This window comes from Neodiprion fabricii, chromosome 6, assembly GCF_021155785.1.
Source record: "Neodiprion fabricii isolate iyNeoFabr1 chromosome 6, iyNeoFabr1.1, whole genome shotgun sequence".
Classification (NCBI taxonomy): domain Eukaryota; kingdom Metazoa; phylum Arthropoda; class Insecta; order Hymenoptera; family Diprionidae; genus Neodiprion; species Neodiprion fabricii.
Window position 1 is genome coordinate 20354742 of NC_060244.1, and position 24313 is coordinate 20379054.

The window sequence follows — 24313 nt, forward strand, 5'->3', positions numbered from 1 at the left end:
AAATTGGTGTCGTGACTGCGATAATCCTTATCAGGTTATTTATATAATGCTGGTGTAGTACAGAGATGGTCGTGAAACAAGCTTGAGTTTGATGAGAAGTATTTCTGTTTGGATAAGTGAATTATACGCATAAACAGTCAACGCATGTAAGTTTGATGTTGATTTTCTGAAACAATTACCATTCGGCGAATAATGAGTGTAAGTTCCGTTTTTAGAAATAACCTCTTGAAATTAAAAAATTCAAAGATAAATTTCATTTTCAATATGTCAACTAAAGTTAGGACACCGCTAGAAAAGATGAGAAAAGATATGAGGGAAATTTTTCTCAGTGGTGTTCAAGCTGTGCTTCCACGTATGCTAATTGAAAATCAAATTAAACTCTCAGACAACAATCTTTTTGTTGCGGACCAAATGTTCCGAATTAGTAGCAATGTATATTTGATTGGATTTGGTAAGGCTGTAATGAACATGGTGCCAGGAATTGAGAAGGTCCTTGGAAATCGTTTGAAGAAGGGAATAATCAGTGTGCCAAAAGGGTCGAAAGAAACAATCTGGAAAGTACAAGATTTTACAAACTTTCCAAATATTGGTGGACCTGTGGAATATCGAGAAGGAGCAAAAGACAACCAGCCTGATGCGGAAAGTCTATCGACTACAGACGACATCATGGACTTGGTTGAGGGACTCAAAGAAAACGATACTTTAATAGTATTAATATCAGGTGGAGGATCAGCTCTCCTTTGCATGCCTAGACCACAGCTTGAATTGAAGGAGAAGCAAGAATTTTGTAAAAAACTACAACAAGCTGGTGCAGATATTAAGGAATTGAATATTGTTCGCAAAAAATTATCCATGATCAAGGGAGGAGGATTAGCTCGGATTGCTTATCCTGCTTCTGTTATCAGTTTGATATTGTCTGATATTGTTGGTGATCCTATTGCTGAAATAGCTAGTGGTCCAACGGTATATAGCCCAAAATCACCGGAAGAGGTAATTAGTATTTTGAAAAAATATGAACTATTCGACGATCTGAATTGGAATATAAAATCTGTTTTGACATCTAAAGATGTGGATAGTAAATTTTTATTAGATGAAAATGATGAGTTTAGGCATGTGAAGAACATAATTATTGGAAATAATTCAATCGCGGTAGAAGCAGCAAAGAGTCAGGCGCTTAAGAAAGGTTTCAGTCCGATCCTGTTACGAAGTGATATAGAGGGCAATGTCAGTGATGTTAGCTCTGCTTACGTTAGGGTAGTTAATTTAATGTGTATGGTGCTAGACAAATCACTACATAGAGAAACGTTTTTTGATATCATCAAGAAAGATCCAATCCTGGCTTTGCCTGCAGAAAAAGTTGATGAAATCTATAACATCATTGAAGAAGCTACAGGGAAGGGAATTATGTTAATTGGAGGTGGTGAACCAACAGTAATTGTACAAGGAAGTGGTGTCGGTGGTCGTAATCAAGAACTTGCGCTTCGTTTTGCTCTCGATTGGTTGGAAAATGTGCAAGAAAGCCCGCGATTATCGAAATACGATGTGGTTATGTTGAGTGGAGGAACAGATGGGCAAGATGGACCCACTGATGCTGCTGGAGCATTTGGTTATCCAGCAATCGGACCTATTGTTCATGATCTGTGTAACAAATTACGCGTTCAACTACATCAAGCAATGGTAGAAAGAATGAATGAACAGAAAGCAGAAACACAAGTAATGGCAGGGGAAAAAATTAGATACCATTCCGGTACTGAGAACCAGACTAAAAACGATGAACTGACTAATGACAAGTGTGATGCACTAGCATTGAAACTTGGAGCACTGGAAAAGTTGATCCCTGAAAATGTTATAGAAAATAATGACTCATACAATTTTTATACCAACTTCAAAAAGGGCAAAGATTTATTGAAAACTGGTCTGACGGGCACAAATGTTATGGATTTGCATATCATTTGTATAACAAAACAGGAATGCGGGTGTCGACTAGATTTTGAGATTGAATCTAAATGCCCGGATCCGCTTGAAGAACATAACTTAGAATCTTTGGTAGGTGTAGATGGGTTTGAAAGGTGTAGAATAGTTGCAAATTCTGCAAAAGATACAAAATTACTAAATTTGAAAGTCTTGGACCCAAATCTGGCAGAGTCTTGTTGCACCAAATCAAATAAAGAATAGATTATTTTTTACAGTTTACAGCTACAGTCATTTTTACAGATCATAGTTGATTAAGCATTTTAAGGATAATGCTAAAGACGCATTACGTTTAGTTATTGTTTCTTGGCTGAACCATTGTGAAATACTATGGCAAAATGTCATTAGGCATAGTCATGTAAACCTAATTTCTACAAAGAAATTATACAATAAATTAAAACCTAAAAATTGGGCAGTATACACATCAATGCTTCCGAATTACTATTATTTTAATATTTCTAAAATCAATATGGAGAAATTAGTTAAAGTTGTGTATCAGAATATATTACCGTGCAAGGAGGTAGGCTGTAAGAAAAAGAGTTAGAAATATTATAAGAAAAGCAGAACTTAAAATTCCTTGTGGGAAAAAATTTGCCATTTATTTGTAAGCCAAATTCCACATAAATATAGAGAATGTATATAGAAGTTTTAAATTCAATAAATTATTTGTTTCGAAAATTGATGCAAAATATAGAAGTCTAGTGTATTATTGATGATATACATATATTTGCATACATATATTCAGTTCAATTTTCGAATCAAATAATTTATTGAGTTTAAAACTATATATATATATATATATATATATATATATATATACGGAATACTCTAATGATAATTTTTTACTTTGTATCAGCACATATCTTTACCTACAAGTTGTTATTAAAAATATAAATGCCTATTGAAGGGTTAATATATCGAGTAAAATGTACAAATATTTATATCGGGATACTTCAACAATTAGGCTTTCAAAATACATACTGTATAATTAATTACTTTATTTCAAGCATAGTAATTGCACCGATGGACGGGTAAATAAAGTTCTGTTTCAAAGTTAATAAATACATGATTGGTATTAATAAAACTAAATATGTGGCGCAGTTTTTAAAATCACTTATTTACATATGTTACATTCTGATGCCACTTTTGCAGACACATGATAAATGGTTCTAGAACTCTACTAGGAACGCGCAATATTCTCATGGTGCTACATGTATAAATATAAATTTGCTAATCGATCTGTTATGCAATTTTTGTATGCTAGTCACATTGGTGATCAGTTTTTCCACATTGTATTCGACTTCAAACTAAGCCAAGACATTCAATGCACAGTCTGGGCAGTTAATGTTGGTTAATTTAATTTCAACTTGAAAAAATGGTCAATAAAATCAATTAGGAATATCAAGCCAGGAAATTATTGGAACAATTCCACCACTGTTCAAATTTGTGCCTGTATCTCGTGGAATTGAATATACTTCTCACCATGACGAAAAAAAGACTATTCGTGAAATCGAGTTATTATGAAAAATGTGTGCTATGACTGCCTGTTTCATCGTTAATTCAGTCGAGGCACATACAAGAGAAACTTTTCACACTTAACAACTACAAGTCCCAACTGAAAAGGTGATGTTTGACGAGCATGTCTCTGACGCCATCCTTCAGAGGCTGAGATTGTTCTTTTTTTGGAGGAAGTTCCCAATCAGGGTTCAAGTTGAATGCAAATTGACTTAGTATTCTTAACTCGCATTTTATTTGCACCCATCCTGGGCTATTAATAAAGCTCCATGGCTGATACCTGCACAAAGTACAAAGTAGGATGAGAAATTTATGGTTTGTATTTTAGAAAGTAGCAATATTTTATTCTGCTCTACTTTTAGACAGAGGTGGTGCGAAAATAACTATTGCTCACCATTTTTGGACGACTTCAACGCATGAGCACAGTACTTCAAGCCATAGATGTAACACTTGTTCATTCAGTCCAAGACAAATTAAAGAACGAAGTTTGACATCCATTTGAGCATGGGCATTGTCGTGTGTTAAGTTAACTGACTGTACACATCGATAAAGTAACTAAAATAAAATCAGTTATATTTTTGTTTAATATTACCACAATGTGGTGTTTATTATTTATAAGTTAAATTTATCAGTATACCTCTTCAGGTGTAAGAACTTTCCCATCCTCATCCAGCCTGTAAGTCTTACAAAGAACCAACCTACTGTAGACGGAATTGAAATCTTTTTCTACTTCTCGGTTTGATGCTTCCTCAATGAACAACCACGGGTGACAAGGCCCACCTAAGAAAGAGGGTCTTCGCATCCCATGTTCCAGTACAGCTTTTACTGCTGGGCAGAGACTACCTCTTACTAAATCGGTTACTGCTTCGCTAACGGCGTCATCGCCAGCACAAGTGTATTGTTTACTTCTCTCATCGAGCAATTCAACAAATTTAGCTGGGAACCAACCTGCAATTACATTGTTACTCGTAATATCACAAACGTTTAAAACATCTGCTTATTTGATCAAAAAATTCGATAAGAGAAATTGATGATACATTCAAGAAATAATCCAGTTTTAAAGTGTGCCAGTGGTAATAAAATTAAAATAGAAAACTAAGAAATTAGCTACCTCGTAAACCATTTAGTTCTCCAACCCAGCAGTGCTCATCCTTCTGACTGATAATTGTGATAATATCATTCTTTCGAAAGCCCAATTCATCATCGTCATGTCTTTCGAAATCTGTTATAAAATTATCAGTGAAATTGACTTTTCATAATGGATTAACGGTTAGAGAAAAATTTCAATACCTAGTAATGCTTTGGCTCGTCTTTTACGCGTACGAGATACATTGACGTAATTATCGTGATCCTCAGCATGGCTTTCCATGTTGTAATCTGCGACAAGCGTGATGTTGCTTAGCTTAGGGTCAACGTTGATGAAGTGTCTAGCAACTTGTAGAACAGCTTCTCGTAGGTCAACTAGGATCTCTGTCAAATGGGAAAAATTATTTTTGAACAAGAAATATATCCTATAAATTTATATTGAAAAACTTGACTTCTGCCATGATTGTTTACATACCTGTTTGACGGATATTTTTACATTTAGAGTCATCTTCGCCATTATCGTCGCCAAATAAAAACGTGTGCAGCATACCCTTGTTTCTTTTCATGTGCCGTCTGTTAAATTAATTAATTTGAATCAAGAGTGTTATCTTATTTGGAAGAAGGGCAAGTGTGCTATGGAAATAATTATATTGGTGTTTTCTTAACATAAAGTGAAAGTTTTTAATCACATACCTATTAAGATGTTGTTTGGGGAGATTTGGAGCAGCATCAGGGTTTCCAACTAGACCTCCTTGATCAGCCATTAAGTATGCTAAATGTCGACGTCTGTGAGTTTCGACTAGAACATCTGTTAAAGAACCTCCGACGTCCAAGGAAACCTGAAATATGATTTGATTGACAGCATGAGTCTAAAAATATAATTAAGAAAAAACTACTGATACTCTGGTTTCAATATCAATGTACTGGTAATATCACTTTTATATTTTGTGCACCCAAGTTTTTAACTTTAAATTCATCTGATTACCATTTACCTCCAGCAACTGATCTACATCATCAATATCCCCTGGTATATCCGATAAAGCGTTGAATATCTGTGCAGAATTTTCTAATTGCTTAAGATCCGTTTCTGAAAAAAAATTATGATTGCAATTTTCATTTTTGGTACATTAAACATTGTGTAAATTCCAGTTACAATCAAGGAAAATCGGAGCAGGAATACCGATTGGAGATTTCGCTGCCTACCTTTAATTTTCAACATTCCCAATGTGATTTGAAATAAGACTATTGATCCATCGAAGAAGAAGAGGTCCCAGATACGTAGAAGGATTTTCATATGCACAACAGAGGCAAACAAAGTTAAAAACCAATGTAAGGAAATCAGACTCAGTTCTATATCGTGTTGAGCAAGAACAACATCCAAATCAGGTAGGAAACTTGCTATCAATGTCCTGAGTACTCGTTGATCGGCTTGTATTCCTGAAAAGTAAAATTAAAAGGTGAATGAGTGTTATGAATACGAGTGAGTTTCTGATGTGTTATCTATAATTTCATGTTCATGAACGTGTGTGCAGTTGAAAATGAATTTTTGTTTACCCAATAGCGTAGAAGAGTAGTAAGAAGACGGTAACAGATCTTCAACTATTGTCGCCATCATCCAAAAAGCATCCTCTTCTTCGAGTAACAGTAGTAAAGAAGCAGCCATCATTCCTGTACCTTGACAATACCTACACATGAATGAATAGTAATTCAATTAACAACTGTAAAATATCCTGGCAAACTGATTGCAAGCATCTGAAATGGAAATGATCTTCACCCTATATCAGGATACAACCAGGCCAGGCCACGCATTACTCGCCGTAAACGTGGTATGCCGGTACTGTTGAGGTGGCTGAAGCAAGCATTTGCTGGCATAGTCCTCAGCAAATCTTTTTCTATTTGCTTGCTAGTCATCAACGCGTCATTACTCGAAGCTTTCACTATATCTTGATAACTGATTTCTGATGCGGTTTTCTTCTGAAGTGCTCCTGAAAATTTGAAAGGTAACTCATTGAACACTGGTAGGAATTTAGCCAATGCACTCTTGGCGCTACACAGTTTATAACCAATGTTAAATTGATTGTGTCCAAAATATTATTTTATTCATTACCGGACATACGCATCCACATTTGAGGTCGCAGTGAGTGCGGAATACCACGACATACCATTTCCCGCAATTTATCCGTGCGTGGTAATCGTTGGTCAACATCTTGCCAAGATACTTCAGATATTTCCTTGTTATGAGTAAATTCTAAATGTGCCACCCACTGTAATCTACATGTAAGGTTCCATACATAAGTTCCAAGGACAAGAATATTCTATTATTCTAAACTATTATCTTAATTTCTATGTCCAGACATAAATATTTATTACAGTGTTAAAATTAATTTCTCCATGGATGCAATTATTTTCACATAAGTAGGAAATGATTGATAGACATTTTTTAAAGACTGTTGAACAGATTCAGGGTGTAGAATAGCTTAGCAATTGGTAAATTGCTGCAAAGTGAAGAATGTCTAGGGCTTGATGAACAAACTTTCGAAATCATTCCACATTTATTATGCACTCTATCAAAACTCTGTGGCATTCTCCACAAATTAATCTGGTACTGTTTATCAAATTGTTACCGATGCTGAGGGTCCTCCACAAATGGCACGCCCAAAAGTTTTTTTGAATTTTGTTCTGGCCCATCTTCTTCCTCAACCCTAAATCCAAACTCATCGAATCTGTCACAAAAAGATACAGGGATCATTAGACATGAAGCACAATACAATCACTTAATATGTTACCTATATTCTGGTTGCAAATTGGGATCTTCTGGTTGATTTAATTTTGCCAGAATGTCCTGAGGCCACATGGACGTTGTCAGGGCAGAAAATGAACCTCCCGGTGCAGGTGACAATGCCGCAGCCTCATTAAAGTCACCATTCTCCAATTCATATTCATCATCGGATATTCCAGCTTCTAATTTTTTCTACAAAATTTGATTTTATTATTCATTACAGTTCATAAAATTATATCTGGTTTTTATAAACCCTATATTTCAAATGTTTCTCATATGTTTCTCAAATGCCATTTGATGGGTGAAATTGTAATTTTGTTTGTAGCCAGCAATTTTAGGTTCATTGGTCACATTCTGTGCTGAAAAGTAAGAATTTGACATAACGATAAGATTGTGTTTGCCTACTCCAGGAGGATTTGAGAATACTGCAATAATGGAGTGAGGAAAATTTGATTCAATATTAGGAATTGGGATTAAATTGTAACGAAGAATCCGTTGCAAAGGAGTGATATAACAGATGGTATTTATTTTACGAGAATTTGGAACTCCGTAGTCGCATGTGACAAAAAACGGAATACACTTACATTGTAATCTTCTTTGCCAACATAACCTTCGTGATCGCGCACATTAAAAAGTGATTTCGCGATTTCCATATCAAAGAAATAGCAAAGTATTTGAAAACGCCGATTAAAGTTGACGATTTCTGAACGAAATCTCGCTAAATCGTGATTCAACTAAATTATGATTTGTTGAAGAATCGTGGAGTAGTCTGGTTCTCACACTTAATGATCCACGAATGACAGTACATACATATTCGCATTGGTATGTATACATATACATATAAGTACGTAGTTTCGTCACGCTACTCGCGAATGTGTGTACGTTTTCAACACACCATCTAACACATATTTATGTCATGTGTGTGTACCTACGTACATACTTGTAGTATAATGTTTGACAGATAAATAAGGCCAGACGCAGCGCATAGAATGAAGGGCCCTAAAGACGCTTATCTTTGATCGGGTGGGTGTGTGGGGAGCCGAACGCTGCGCGGCGCATGCGTTTTGCACGACGCATGTGTCGAGTAGCAGGTATAAAAAGCAGAAGCGCGCGAGCGACTAGCGGCTCGTTGGATATCACCCTTAATATGAGCGTCTAATTTCAGTCCAATCGGTATTCACGTCGAAATGTAACCAATAAGACAAGGCTTACGCAATATAAAATGGCGTTGCCATAACGATCGCGGGAAATTATTTCCGTAAAAATAATTTTATTCACCGGTCACTTCCGGTTTTAATTCCCCTCTTTGAGTGGCATAAATACGTAGTAGTTTCGGAATTGTGAACGACCGCGAAGGTGCAGACGCGTACCGTTAATTTTGCGAACACGTAGCTCGGACGGTTTCGATGAAAAGCATCGGCCTAGTCGTTAGAATATCGGGAAAATTCCATTAGCTGTGATGTCGGTACACGTGGAGCGTAACTGGACGACTTGTGCCGGGTGAAAAAGAAGGTCAGTGATTGGTCTGTGGCAGCAGACCGCGACATCCGGCAGTCGCGCTGCAGCTATTGGTCGATTAAGGTTCCAGAGAACGAAGTTGGTCGAGTTTCATACGTATTGATAAATAGCTCGTAGCTTGTGACTTTTAGCGAAAATTAAAGGCGTTGTTGGAGTCTGTGGAAAATGGTGATATATCCGTGTACGAACGTGCGAATAAAATAGTCCCACGTGAATTTATTAAATGAAAAATAAAGTGAACATAATATTGTGGCCTGGGTGTGACGGATTATATATTGTATAAATTATACAATAGTTGTGTCGCGTTGCGTAGTGGCCTCACTCTTTGATTATTCGTGGATTTACTTTGAGGCAACCCGTCGTGTGTGCGGTGAGGAGAACTTGGAAACCAGCGCGTGAAACATTTTTTGCTCCGCCATTGTATGTCCCTACTGGACTGTACTGGACGGCGCAACGAGAGTTATTCGCGGTGTGATACATACGAGGCTAGAGCGTTAGCGTGGTGTAGGGGCTAACATTGCGATCAAGCAATAATGCTTGCATATTATTATGCAATACACACGCAGCTTCAGTGGCTTTGGTGACGACGACGGCGCGGGATGTTTTTATCTTTGTTTTCCCACCCCTCGAGAAATGCCTCTCTTTCTTTTCCGCATCGCCTAATCACGTGGGAGTGCGTCAGAGTATATTGTATTCCCGGTATTGCTCCGGATCCCGAGAATACGCTAGGAAGCCTCGACAACCTCGTTCAAGTGCCGTTTAAACTGTGTACCATCAACGAGGCGCCGCGCGAGCAGTTCCTCAAATTCCTCTAAACACAAGTAAATGTAGTTATAAATATAAACATAACAATGCACCGCTCTACAAAGAGCGCTAACATATTCAGCTTACCTCTGACTACACAGTGATATCCTATGATTCCCTGGTACCCATGAAGAGAACGTCGGGCCGTCGTTAGTCCCGCGGGTATGTATCAGGGACTTAATAACACTCGGAGACTATTTATCATTTATCGTGTGAAATGAGAAGTGTTTAAAAGAATAGCAAAAAACAACGGCAACAAGGTTATAACCCAAACAATAAATAATAAAGAATAAGGACTCTCTTACTTTTAAGATATTAAGCAACGACGAACGTGGAGGAGAGGAATGGATGAATGGGAGTGAGCGCGGTACACGAGGAGAGCAGGCGCAGGTGGGAGCCTCTGGATGTGGAGGCTGCAGCAGTGGCAACGTCACTGGCAGTGATGGCCCCTGCTCTGACGGAAGGTGGTCCTCAAAAGCCTGAGAACTTGATAACCCCTCTGCCGAGCAGCGGATTCCTGTCTCCCTCGCAGGCGTCGCAGGTCTGTCAGAACCGCCAAGTATTGGCAAAATTTGTTGTCTCAGCTAACGTACAGCCATCAAAGATAGACGAGCAGTGCCTCAGGGGTATATCTAAAGAGTTTATCCGTGATGTCATTAATTCGAGATACGCCAACGGCCTGGATACATTACCTGCATTTAAAACCAAACCCAACTTGATCTCGCGAAAGGCCTTGAGCAACGATACTGTACTTTGTCAAAGCGAGCAAACCGTTGGCTTCGACAGCCTGAATCAAGAGGCAACTGATATTATAATGAACGACCCATCTATGGGTGATCAACAGGATAATATGGGTTTCTTAAAGTCAAATATAGACGTGCCACTTGCGTCCAATGAAAATCTTAACGACAAGAATCTTGATGTTGATCAAATAATCAACTTCAGCAGCGTTATGCCCAGTGAAAATGAACAATGTAGCTCTAGTAGTGTCGGTGATATTGGACAGAATGTTGAGGACATATTACAAGTAATTAAATCCATGGAAGGGGCTGAAAATGCTGAGAATATACCTGGGGGAAGCAATTATCATCCACGTAGTGTCACGGACAGTGTTGAGATGTTCCCTATACCAGAGGGATTTTCTTCCTTCGAAAGGGACCTGCTTAATGACGTTGATGTCATGAGTCTTTGTAACGAAAATATGAACATTGATGCCGTCGAGCAACAAAAGTTTAATAATCTTCGTACCCAACAAGATGCCGTCACTCAGAAGCAACACGAAAGTGAAAGGAGATGCGCATTTTTATTGAGGAGACTCAGGAAACTTCAAGCTAGAATTATTGGACGTCATGTAGCCGAAGAGAATACAGGAGTCTTGGAGGTTGCCCATCACGGGGTGAAGAAATATTTCATCCAGGAGTTGGTTAACATTAGTTCAAAATCATCTGTTAGGAACTTTCCTGAGATTAGTAGTAGCTTGAATTCATTTTTGCAAAAACTTGAAAAAACTTCCGTTGCTCAGAGCAATGGCATCAATAGACAACGTGTTTGTTGTCGATACTTTGGTGGGGGTTCGCGTGATAATTTTGGCCCTTCGCCTAGCAGTACCACGAATCGACATCCAGTCTTTGGGACACCTCAAGTTAAAATTCAAAGAAACGACGTCGAAAGTGTTGCCGGACCTTTGACTAGCCAACTCCGTACCGTTGAAACTAATCTAGACTCAGATTGTACCGCGTCGAGCAGTGGTGGAGAAAGTTGTGATGAGATGCAGACTTTCAACAATCCTCATCAACAGCCACTGCCAATGTAAGTTGAACAATATTTTTGATATGAGCATTAGGAGCATTAAATTATGAATGAACGAATGGTTTTGTTTTTTGTGCAAACAGATTTATGCAAGTCATTTTATTTTATACTAATTCATTTATTCGTCACAACAGAAAAAGCATTTATCCATATACTATCAATACAATTCTATAATGTTTTCTAATTTACTGATAAACGAATATAATTTATCTTGGTTCGATTACAGTAAATTTTACAAGCATTATCATGTTTAATTGGATAAACGATAGTCTATGACTTAATCAGTGATTATTAAGCATCAATTACCAGTGATTCAAAGTAGAGTGTCCAATTTTCAATGTTTATACTTTAAATTATAACGTATAAATAGCCATCTTCAGTGTGCAGACTAAGGATAGCACGAAAATCATATTTTCTTATCTTTCTCAGCTTAATAGTAAACTATGTAAGAACAAACATGAGGTTGAATAGATTCATTTCAGTGATCTTGTATTGCTATAACAAACATCTAGGTATCATTTCATTGATATTGTCTGATATTAATGCCTGGGATATGTCACAGAAAAAATCCTGGTGTATGCATAACATGATAGTAGAAAATATTACTTACACCAGCATTTTTCGTGTGAAATTGTAGAGTAATGTAATTAGTATATGTAATTGGAAAGCTGGTTATTTAGCTGTAGAATTTCTCATTCTCTTTCTATGAGTTTTAAAAGTATGTACAGGTGAAAAAATATTCAAATTCAATGAAATGATATTCAATGTATGTATGTATTGTCGTAACACAGTGTCAACGACCTGGATATTCTCAGATACTGTCTCCAATTTTTATCTTTTTATCGTCTGGGTGTCCTATCAGCTGCCAACTCTTCATTTAAAATCAATGTTCCCCAGTTTGCACGAATACCCATTCACAAACTTTAGTTGAACCTACGTCGAAAGAATTGGGAAGTACTCATATTTTCTAATATCATGTATGTGCTAAGGACATAAAGAAAAATTACTGTGTAAGCGTATCTGTTATCGGTAATTTGAAACATGCAAGGTAATCTTTACTTTGGTAGATCCAAACGAGCGGCTTGGAGATATGCTCAGGATCGTGCAGGTGTGGCATCACGGTGGACATGGCTTCAGGCACAAATATCGGACCTAGAATATAGGATTCGGCAACACAATGACCTACAGCGTCAAATCAGAGCAACCAAAGGCTTGGTTATACTTGAAAACACTGAAACTGTTAATGGTTACAGTGGTGTTTTACCTGGATCAACAGGTCGATGTGGCGTATTGGATACCGAGCCAGCTGCAAGCAGAACAAGACCTTTTATGTGGAATGCCTACAGAAAGAGAAAGTTGTTACAAGTCGATAGATTGCACGAAGTTTCAAAAAGGGCAGCTAAAGCTTCTACAGTCAGATGTGGGTGCGATCACGTATTACCTGCGTGTGCTTTGTGCACTGGTAGACAGGATCCAACACAGCCGCAAGAACCATTCGAGCAGCTTTCTGTGCAACAACGAGTTGCTCTCATTGACTCTGGTTTCCACCCAGTTCTCTCATTCTCTGATGGTGGGTATTCCTAATTTTAACAGATTCACGATTTCAATTTTCGATTTAGTATAATGCTGTCCAGAATCTGCGTGTAGGTAATTTTGACTGTCGACGTATTCTAGATGATAATGTATGTTGTTTCCAGAAATTCTACACAGTACCCACCTAGAGGCTATTATGAAATCTGTGGAGTGGCAGCAGAAAATGTTGAGAGGAAATATGCGAACAACTCGATTGAAGGATAAAGAGCATAATGAAAGGCGAAATAAGAAGCTACCTGAGCACAGAGCGAAGTATACCGCTCGCTTGAAGAAATCCTCTTCGAGTATTCTCACTGCAAGTATGTATGGTAAAAGAGCAAAACCAAACCCTCTAAGTAGATTATTTCGATAGACATCAAATGTTCTATTGAATAAAACTAACTAGTCTCAGCTTTCACTTGAATCTTATACTCAACTGCATGCAGATCATTTCATTTCAGGAATCAAAAGAAAGATGTTGAAGGGAAAACGAAATAGGCTTAGTCACGACAGAGGTATTCATGGATTGACTAGAAAGAAGGTAACAAAATTACCACTTGCTCAAGATGAAGATGATGTACCACATTCAGGGTCAAGTAAACATTCGTCTCCGGTACCTTCACCCTTGCAGCATACTGTCACTGCAGAAAAGAATCCGCCCAAAGAAAAATCATCTAGTACTCATGGGTAAAGAGTTTTTCTAATCTTATAATTTCAATATACAGTAAATTATACAAATTCTTAACTTTGATATGCGCTCGCAATAACTGAATTCGAATTTTATCACGTCACCAAATTTTCAACCGCATAAATGAATAATAGAAATACTAGTTTGGGTATTTGTGCTATTCATTTATTCGGTCCATCAAAAGTTAATCACGATTATCGAAGCTTACACTTGTGGTAATCCGATTCTCTGCACCTGACACAAGCCATGGAGTTACCTTGGGTTGCTCGAGTATCTTGCTTCTTGATGAACTCTTGGCCTGTTATCATCAAACAATCGTCGATCTGGTCATCTAATTTTATTCACTTAATTTTAGGCGACTCAGACAAAATTCGTACGATATCGACAATATTGTGATACCGTACAGTGTGGCTGCTGCGACTAGGTTGGAAAAGTTACAGTACAAGGAAATACTAACGCCAAAGTAAGTAATTTTGAATATATAGAAATAGGTCTCATAGTAATTATAGTGCATTCAAACAATCTTAATTGAATTTCGTAAAAAGTTCAATTTACGAATCGTTTATGAAGAGTATTGATAATTTGTTATGAGGATTCATGCTTGAACTCTGATCCAACGTATTCCATTTTGAATTAAAACACTCATGTTGAATTTAGGTGGAGGCTGTGCGAAGATCCTTCAAAGGTAGACGTGAAGAATGGTATCATGCATAGGCCTAGTCAAGAAAGTGATGTAAGTGTTATTCTGGTTTGTTTTCGGTATATTTCTAGGATTGAATTGACAAATTATATTTCATTGATACATTTTTTACTTCATTCTGAGAATTCTATTCAAGTATATCCCAGATTTCCTTGCTCATCTCATTTCGTAAAGATAAATTGTAGTTGTAGTTGAATTCGAAAACCATTCGACCGTAAGTGTTTACATTCTAATTTCTGCAGCTCTAACTATCTTAACTGTAGCTAATCGTTTCAATTTGTTTTTCATTCTTGCCGATCTGTAGATAAAGCCTTTGCCTCTAATTCAGTCTCATGTTATCTAGTAGCTATTTTTACAGATCAAACGTGATACAGTTATGAATTTGTCAGCTCGAGTGGTTTACACCTCACATACATTTTATTATGAATGTTGGAATATTTTTTTTTTTTTTATTTCGATGTCCTGAAACAATTATTAGACATGAGATCATGAATAGAGAAGTTTATTGAGTACGTAGAGGAAACTTTTCATACACATTATGGTGTAAGGTGATTCCAAGCATTGTAACTCAAATACAAATTTTGTTGGTGATACTGTGCTCGAGAAAACTTGTCAAACACATTGCAGTATGGTGAAGCCAACTAGAAGTTGACCTGTTCCACATGTTTTGCTTTTATGACTGAAAAATATACATTCAATTATGACATATGAGTTATTTAGCTCACGCATTAAATATTCTAATTAGGTCGAAGATGTGACGGATGAGACAATTGCTCTGAGGCACGAACGAAGTGAACGAGAAGAAAATAAACGATTTATGACGTATGTAAATATGCCACCGCAGGCTCGCTTACGTCACACTCGTCGTGCAGATAGCAGAGCTGATAGTGGCGCAAATACTCCAGGTACTTTGTCTCTGGGAATATATCACTATTTCACCCAACAAGTTTTCACTGAGAACTTTATGAAATATCCTGATATCAACGTCTTAGTGGTGCAGAGATCTGCATTCGCAGCCTGTGATTGTTACAAGATTGAACAAAGTATTGTGTCAATCCGAGGTTGACTAAGATTCAATAATATGTGTTGCATAGATCCAATGTCCCCGCAACCCAGTGAATTTGGTGGTGATGTGGTATCGCCGATAACATCACCTCCCGCCACACCTCTGATGCCTCAGGATAGTGAAAACCAGCAGCAACAACTTTTGGACATGCATCGTCCATCTGCTTTGCAAAATAGTTTTCGCCGTCGTACTATTTCTTCTTCGAGGCCAAGCAGAGATGAAACCGTGGGTTCTTTGCCAGAAGATGATAACGAGGTGGGCTATGTAACTTTAACATATTGTCTGTCACCAAGTCCAAGAATCAACTAGAAAAAGGAAGTCGTCAATGACGTAAACGACTTAACGAAAATTACTGACTCACATGGGTAGCTAAAGGTAAATACTTTGCATTCTAAATATAGGTCATACCGTACGAGCCTCGGACATTCCCTTTATCAGAAGATACCTATGATAGAATGATCGAAGCAATGCCAGATGGCCATTGGCAAGCATCGTCTGCATCTTTATGTTCCAGAGATGAGGAGAAAGGAGAGGAGGTAAGTGAGTAGTAATTCCTTAGTAGCACAAGACACATGTACTATGTAAAAATATCAGTAATCCAGCTTGGATTGATTCAATGTGTACTTTCGATCGGATGTATGTTAGTAGTTATTTAGTAACAAAGTATGTTGTTGAAATTTCAGGAGCCAGAGATAGAAACTCCGGAATCTGATTCGACCGAGTCAGCGTGCTGCGACGTAGAGGGTGAGGACCCAAATGACCCTGAATGGACAGTAGCTGACGACAGGGACACCGAAAAAGAGAGAATACGCCCAACGGCAAAAAGATAGGAAACTAATTAATATTGACGACTGTTAAATAACGTCTGCACCATTGTTACTATACGCAGAAGCTACCTGTCAATTGTTATATATACCCTTCGGTAATGTGACATGCACCTTAAGTTAATGGTATTATGAATCTGTAAAGTGTATTATAAATATAAATTTTATAACTTCATTCTGCTTATTAATGGAAACCTTGAATTGCTTTCTTCAATGTCACTATATTATGTACTCTTGACCAAAGCATTTAGATTTTAAGGGCAATGTCTTCATGCTTGGTGTGGTTTATATTAATACACAAAATAATTTATAACGTAATTTGTTTCTCACAACAGGAAGGCAGAAATGAATACTGATAATAGTTGCTATTAGAATCTCGTCATAATACTGCGAAATGAATTTTGTACAAACTGTATTTATATTTCGACATAGTTAATTGCCTAAAATAATAAAAGTGCCAATTAAAATGTTGCCCCGAGATTTCAGTATTCTTAAATGAAGAACCTTGTTGGGACAAGGTTTACCATTAACAATAAGTATAATTTAGTGATTTTTTGTTCCACTCTATTGATTTTGCAATTTTACGGTAACGATTTATACGACTAATTCTTTATTACGTTTTATACGTGTATTTAATTTTTTTTCTATTAATCGTTCTATTCTTTAATCTTAGAATATGAGTGATTCCTTCTCTTTATACCGTTTACGTATGATTATTTTACAACAAAATATTGACAGTTGAGGCGACAATTGCACAGTGCTTTTCTCGTAGTTGACAGAAAGTATGTACTCTTATTTCCTGGTAGTTGGTACGAGTAGTTAGTTGAATCTGACACAATACATATATGTTACATTTTTTGAGATCATAGATTATCGATAAGTGATAAAAAACCGTTAATCTTAGACTAACGCAAATACTGCTGTCATTAATATTATTCATTACTACTAATGTATTGTAATATAATTTAAAAGTTGAATATAATACATTATTGATGATAGAAGTCGGCGTGAATGTTTGCATCGATACAATAAGAGGGTAAATAAAATTACCTTGGCAAAGTTGAGAACATTCTTTGAACCAAGCTCGCACCGTGATTCGCGCTACTCAATAGTATTTACAAATTTTATGCTTGAAATATATATTACACGTGTTTTCGTTGTATAATAATCGCTTCATCGTATGCGGGCTTTTGATAAGAATCCGCACCGTAGCTCACTCTAGCTGGTAAATATGGTCGTATATTTTTTGCCGTTTATTTATTGAAGATAATGTAGCGACCGTTCCACGTTTTCTGAATGTGGAAGCGTTGCAGTTTCTGTGCGAGTGGGACGGTAAGCCCCAACAGCTGTTGGTATTAGTCAAGCAAAATCTGGACCATTTAATTGTATGAGAAAAAAAAAAGAAAATGGACGTGATTACGAGTCTTATCTGTTTATACCGTAAGATTGTAATTACACTTCTATCGACATTCTTGTTCGAATTTACTGGAACGTTTAATTAAACGTATCGAACGTTCATACTTCAAGAATACTTGTATAATAAATTGTGTGTTTAAGATTTGTTGGATCGCGTGTTTGTATTTTTGAACTATACAAATAGGTTCGGATTTATTTTCATGACTGTCATCAAAAATATTCTACAAGAACATCGCGTTTCCCGTTTTAAAAGTCGCATCTGCATCCTTTCAACACATTCAAGGAGCTGTAAAAGTTGTCATTTTCATGCTAAAGGGTACATTAACGACAGATGGTGAATGCTATTCCCTTGCATGCACATATGTACTACAGTAGCTTATAATGAGACGTAGTTTCAACTCGGAGTCGATGATTCGTAGGTATAGGAATGAATGTTGCAGTATAGTTACATCAGCGTAATATAATCTGGAGAAACTTCCAGGCTTGATGTTGACGTTCTGACTTACGATTGGGCTACATTACGCGAATTTGTATGCCCTAGGGTAAATTGGAGATAATTGAAGAAGGAAAAAGAAACGATTAGCTCAAAAGTCAGTATTGCCAAGGCAGCCAGTTCGTTTCGAAGTTTGCATCACAGGTTACCGAAAAAAGCTCATTGTCAGATTACGAAAAAATAGAAAATGGTCGGTCAAACAAAGACTCTGCCCATCTAGAGCGCCTGCGCGTATCTTTGATGTTTCGGACGAAGAATTGGGGTAAAACTTGGCAGCGTTATAATTGGGCACGGTTCTGCGTCTAAATCGATTAAAAGAAAGAAAGAAAGGAAAACCACGTGACATTGCGGTCGTTCGGTAATTTATGTATGTAATTTAACGTACAATCCATAGGTATGTTATACGTACAATATACATATATTTTTCACCGCGCTGACTCGCCTTGCCTTCCTCCCTTCCTCGCTCGCTCGATTCCACTACGTTATTAAAACGGCGGCAGGTTGCGCGATGTACACCTGCCACGGCGATTGTTGCAGCTTTATTCGAACTCGTACAACGGCAGGTGTGCTCGATGTTCTTTTTTCCATTCTCAGATTCGATTTAAAAACCGTCGGGATCTGTAGGTGATTCCTGTCTACTCGTGTACACGTGGTAAAGTGGCGGGGGCGCCACGGGCTTCTGCAGTACACAGGCACCGCATACGAAAGTTTGGCAGGATAGCCTAGGGTGCCTCGTGGAGAAACTCGAGCTCAAGTTGATTGTATCGAACCGATGACCTTATTGTTTCCCGCGTCTCGCCCCCGAGGTCGATCCTTCAGTCACCGCGAGCCCCTAAAAAGGAGGATCGAGAGCGGACGAGTCCCTTCGTTAATAGATAAAAACTCGAGTCGAGTATATACTCGCGCGCGGAGGGATGGATTGAAAGGACTCTTTCTCTTTTTCTGCATCCCCTTTCATCCGCAGCCTAATTTTCCTCGACGCCGATATTTCGACCCTCGCGCGTATCATCAGTCCTTACCTTCGCTCGGCTAGAAATTGATAAGGCCACGTCACAGGTGCACTATCGATGAAATATTGATAAGCCGAGTGAATCGATGCGCAGGTCGCGGGGCTGCGGTACCACCTTGTGCGTACACGTACGCCCTTCTGACTCGCGGCACCCCCACTTACGGCATCCTGTACCGGGTGCACACTTCGTCTATCCCGTGTGTGCATGCATACGCACACGCGTAGACGCATGCACACATGCGTGGGTTCGTACCTGGCGATATCCTGCGCTACCACCGCACCCTTCCACCTCCCCTCGCCGTGCCTCGCGCGAGCGCAAGACAACCGTCAACGGTGTCGACAGAAAAAACCTCGAGAAAAAACCAAACGCCGGTGTTACAGTCGTGAGAAACTGACGTGACCGCCGGAAGTGTTTCCGATATCCATGTATTCCAGCCGTACCAGTATGCACAGACACGCACCGCGGATACGAAGAAATTCAATATCTTTTACGCTCACGTGTAAAATTGGATGTATTCATCGATGATATAGAATAAATGTAAACCGAAAAGTATACAAAGTTGACGATATTTATATTTCTACGATCTTTATCGATGCGACTGTAAAATGGTTACTCTACGACACAGATGTAAGTTGAAAAAGTTTAAATATCAATGAACGCAGTTGGTTCGTTCAATCGTTCGATCGATCGACTCGATACATTTGCAAAATTTTCAAAACTCAAGTACCGCCGTTACAGCACGTACGTATGTAACGTGCATCCGTAAGCTGGACGGAGCTAAGGCGAAAGAAATATGAGAAATTTTCACGTCTGGGTTTCCAAAATCGCATTCGCCGTATCGTTTTTCGTTCTCAACCCGAAACCTCGGATTTCGATCCTCCTATTTTACCCACAGCTCCGATGCCCCGGAGTCGCATAGGTAGGTAGGTTCACCTACCCATGTATGCGGACCGATTTTGCGGGTAGTCGTGCGTCCTCGTCGGGCGTTCGTATCCCTGCGATCCACGGTGCCGTTCTACGGGTAACTTCGCTCCGCTCCACCTGACCCCACCCCGGACACCCGCTTCCCCCGCCTTCCCCCGCCTTGTCCCGCCTCGCCGCTTGCCTCCCTCACCGCGAGGCACAGCGAGGCACGGCAACGGGAACCAGGAGCACCCCGCGTCAGTCTATCGGCAACCTGCGAACCAGACGTATCGCGGTGCTGCGTGATACAATTATATTATTCTTATTATTACTTGTCAGTGTTGTTTTACGGTTTTGAGTTTTTGACACGCGGGTTTTATACATATAGACGGGTCGCGGTTTTCTACACATTTTCGGGGTATACACGTCGGTTTATAATACATACTCATATACCGTTGTTGAAAACAAACAAATACACATACACGCACACAGACACAGACACACCGCGGGCGTTCCGTTATTATACACAGGTTATAAATTCGATCGCGGATATAATATATTGTATTACACATACACGCAAGCGAGTTGCTGCACGTAACCCGGGAGGCTTTTCCGGTCACAATCGTACACGCAGCTCTCACGTACACACCTCGACGCATTACAGGTGCAGGCATAAAACTATACGTAATATACGTATACGCGTACATAGAACACTACCGCAGGTGTGTATACCGTACACCGTATATACGTACGTATGTATTATACACAAGTTCAAGTGCCGAGGCACGAGCTCTGAACACTATACATTCTATATCGTTCCTTATATAGTTTCTTCGTATCGATTATTTTAAAATAGACGTGTACGACACACAACCGTCGCCACCACCAACACCTGCTTCGCGACGCCCTGCCGTAGCCTGACAGGTGCACCCGCGTCAGGGTTCCGCTAACGTGTAGTAATAGAGAATACAGAGAAAACAGAGAAAATAGAAGAAAAAACAAGAAACTAAATAGATAAACGAAAAAATTAATCCAAAGCTGCAGTTGGGGGGCTACGTTGCACGGTTATCATTGTGCAATGGTTCGGTTATAATCGTAAAAAAATCATCGTCAACGTTGTCGTCGTTTCTTCGAACTTCGTACACGCTCCGGTCTCGCCTCCGACGCGTCGTTGAAACGGAACACACCGCGGAGTGAGAAGAAGAAGAAGAAGAAGAAGGTGGAGGAAGAGGAGTAAGGGGGCGAAGGGAATAATAATCGAACGGACGGTGTGACGCGTATACTAGAGCAACCCCGCGACGAGGAGGCGATCCTGCAGGTGAAGGTGTAGAACGACGTCGACGTCGGGGAGGACGAGGGGGAGGCGGCGGGGGACAAGGTACGCGGTGACGAGGACGAGGACGAGGACGAGGAGGGGAGCTGGACTTGGAGCGAAACAGCTTGGAGGCGCGCGTCGTCTTCGCCGGATCAACCATAACGCCGCCCGCCTTAAAACGTCCGAGGCGGGAACCGGTGGAGTCATCGCCGCCCCCCGCTCGTCCTGTCGCCTCCGCCGCGGACCTCGTTCACTGCATCATGGAAGCGCCGTTGTCTCAGAGCATGGACTCCGTCAACACCGCCACCGGCGAGGACGAGGTTCGTATACTTGCGATAACGCGCGTACGTCGCCGAACGTCTTTTGTTTCTTTCCTCCCCTAATCCTTTCGAGAAATGGCTGGCCGGCGTCGGCTACGGCGCTCGGAACTCCCAGACACACCGGCCGCCCTGGAGTGCAGACGTCGTTGGGCACCTGCACGAGCGTCGCGCGACCACGCTTGTTATTGATTTTTCAACAACACCGTCCGAACTCCCTGCTTCTGGCGTGTCGTCACGTCATGTGGAGGATTACGGTCGACTCAACTCATGCGCCTCTATGCGTGGCTACGAAATTACAGGAGGTTGAGTCGAGGGTAACGTTACTCTAACGACTCGTCTTTGGGAAAATCGTTACTCCGCAGTAGCCTTAGGATTGTATGAAATTCGGCTAGCGAAGAAAACATGTTCATGCATATTTTGGAAAGCCAACTCCTCGAAAGTTGTTCTAAAATTGCACAACGATTTACTCCGTGACGTTTCGTTACGTTAACGTTACTAACTTCGACATCGTGCGAAATTCGCGCATGTCGCTTTTTCGAACAACGTGTTTCTCTTTGTTGTTATTCTTATCGGACGCATGTTTACAAAGACGTTCAACGACACGTGCAACTTTCACCTGACACGCGAAAAATTACGGACTTACTCCGTTCTCTATGGCATACAAGATTATCCCTCATGGATTAATCTCTTGTCTGTACATCGATTAGGAATCGAAAGATTAGGTAGCTACCTACTATCGGAGCGTAGAATTTGCTTAAATATCGTTGTTGCACAATTTTATAATGACCTTAAAGGAGTTGGTTGGCTTTTCAAAATATTCGGGTGTTGCGTTTACCATGATTTATTTTATTTCAGACGGTACTAACGGTGCGAAGTAACGATTTTTCCTAAACACGAATCGTTACGGTAACGTTACTAACTTTAAACGCTGTAAAATGTACGCGAGGATATTACGATTCTGCGGCATGACTGCGAGTGTATATATATATATATATACAATATATATATTATATACATATAACGTTTTTGCTGGTACAGGTGAAAAGGTTTTTTTTCACCTCATCTTATAAACCACCGCGAGGCCTTCGGTCGATATATGGTTACCTGTCCATCTTAAATATACTTACGTACATATGTATATATATAACATCGTGAAATCGCCGAAACTATGACTTATACACCGCAGATCGGAACTTTATTAAATATAATATAACGCGCAAGTCTCACACTGATTCCAATGTCCTCTGTGCATGTGTGTCAGATATAATATACGAAAATCGAAAAAAAAGCAAATTTTGTCAGCTGCTGAGGTAATTTGCATTCTTATGGGGGGCTTTGTATTCTGCGGATATACAAACAGGCGCAGCCTAACCATAACTTGACTCAGTTATACCAAAAACAGATCAAACGCACATGCGTAAACGATTGTTCCGCGTTTGCCAGACGGAACGATTATGCTAATTTAATTGCATGTATGCGAACAGGCACGGAGTTTATCGGCGGCAATTCTACCTATTATCGGTAAAATGCACGTACCGGAGGTATACGGAATAAGGTTTTCACCTCAATATCGCTGAATTTTTTCTCGTGCAATTATTTCGTTTAGTTATTTTATCAGTTTTCAACCAATGAGTATGAATATCGAGTTAGCCCAAGAAATAATCTAGTTGAAGTTGTTAAAGTTATCGCAACGATTTATGGTGGGTCAAAATTGTTATTTCGCAACTTTGGAATTGTTTGAGATTCGGTAAACCGTAATAAAACGAGACATACTGATATTTTCAAATCTTAGTTCCTTCAGTCATTGCAAAAGCAAGAAAGCAGAGAATTTTTACTCCAACGTTTCGGTACGATAACGTTACGCGTTTCAATCTCGTAAGAAATAAAAGTACGACGCTCTCAGAAAAATCCAGAGTCGATAGAAGTTCGAGAACAGCATATTTCGAGCATATGTAATGTCCGGCCGGACGGTTGAATGTTGGAAAAAAAGAGTCAGCGTGTATTCTAAAAGCTGGGGATAAGGCTCGTACAAAGCAAATATGCGTGCACGTACACGGTGTTTGTACAAGTGCACTTTTTGCTTTCGATGTACATTTGTAATTTCAAGTGCCCGCATGTTCCGTATCATCATTACTTGCGTACCTACGCAAATCTACATACTCACACGTACATCCGTGTAATATATGCAGCACGGCAATAAGCCAAAGGGAGATAACACACGACTTTTCTCCTCCTCCTCATTAGCAACAAAATTTTCAACTCATTTAACTGTAAAAACGCGCGATAGCTTTGTGCCCTGATCAAGTAACACCTGCACGTAGGCAGGAAGGCAGGCATAAGGTACGGTAGGTAGACATAAGGTATATATATATATATATATATACGTGTTGCAGCCGCCTGCTGGCGAAAGCTTCGCCGACTGTTGCAACGTGTCTTGCTCCTGGATTTTCTCCTCGGCTTGCAAGCATCCAACGCCGCGTGTAACAGCTTTGAGCAGAGCTTAATCGCGATCATTTCTCAACGT

The 24313-nt window shown here is 39.4% G+C and overlaps 4 protein-coding genes across 15 annotated transcripts in view; 3 read left to right on the plus strand and 1 right to left on the minus strand.

Moving 5' to 3' along the window:
* Positions 1-73: 73 nt before the first annotated feature.
* On the plus strand, positions 74-9377 carry LOC124185555 (glycerate kinase-like). Its single transcript, XM_046576432.1, has 4 exons — positions 74-198; positions 457-816; positions 983-990; positions 9368-9377. The coding sequence occupies exons 1-4, from the start codon at positions 193-195 to the stop codon at positions 9375-9377; spliced, it is 384 nt and encodes a 127-aa protein (XP_046432388.1). The 5' UTR covers positions 74-192.
* On the minus strand, positions 2955-8337 carry LOC124184738 (small G protein signaling modulator 3 homolog). The gene is made up of 15 exons (XM_046574781.1): positions 7936-8337; positions 7359-7543; positions 7197-7295; positions 6680-6843; positions 6347-6557; positions 6127-6257; positions 5776-6009; positions 5565-5659; positions 5266-5411; positions 5048-5145; positions 4777-4956; positions 4598-4708; positions 4124-4434; positions 3881-4041; positions 2955-3766 (listed from the first exon to the last, which is right to left on the minus strand). The coding sequence occupies exons 1-15, from the start codon at positions 8002-8004 to the stop codon at positions 3574-3576; spliced, it is 2388 nt and encodes a 795-aa protein (XP_046430737.1). The 5' UTR covers positions 8005-8337; the 3' UTR covers positions 2955-3573.
* Positions 8626-16507, plus strand: LOC124184735 (KAT8 regulatory NSL complex subunit 1). Of its 5 annotated transcripts, XM_046574774.1 has the most exons (11): positions 8634-9690; positions 9986-11482; positions 12550-13052; positions 13180-13383; positions 13501-13741; positions 14098-14205; positions 14400-14475; positions 15188-15347; positions 15537-15763; positions 15910-16044; positions 16192-16507. In XM_046574774.1, the coding sequence occupies exons 2-11, from the start codon at positions 10026-10028 to the stop codon at positions 16336-16338; spliced, it is 3258 nt and encodes a 1085-aa protein (XP_046430730.1). In that variant the 5' UTR covers positions 8634-9690; positions 9986-10025; the 3' UTR covers positions 16339-16507. The 5 variants fall into 5 exon arrangements, with proteins under 5 accessions (XP_046430734.1, XP_046430730.1, XP_046430732.1 ...); XM_046574778.1 differs by having other exon boundaries at positions 8626-11482; positions 15910-16048; XM_046574776.1 differs by having other exon boundaries at positions 8635-11482; positions 13516-13741.
* A 3908-nt stretch (positions 16508-20415) lies between these two features.
* LOC124184743 (protein couch potato-like) overlaps positions 20416-24313 on the plus strand; it is a 41190-nt gene continuing 37292 nt past the window's right edge. For 4 of the 8 annotated variants that reach the window (XM_046574793.1, XM_046574800.1, XM_046574799.1 and 1 more), the window contains exon 1: positions 20416-21789. In XM_046574793.1, the coding sequence (XP_046430749.1) occupies positions 21730-21789 (60 nt within the window). In that variant the 5' untranslated portion in view covers positions 20416-21729. The remainder of the gene's footprint in view (positions 21790-24313) is intronic. The other 4 variants (XM_046574795.1, XM_046574794.1, XM_046574796.1 and 1 more) reach the window with 4 other exon arrangements.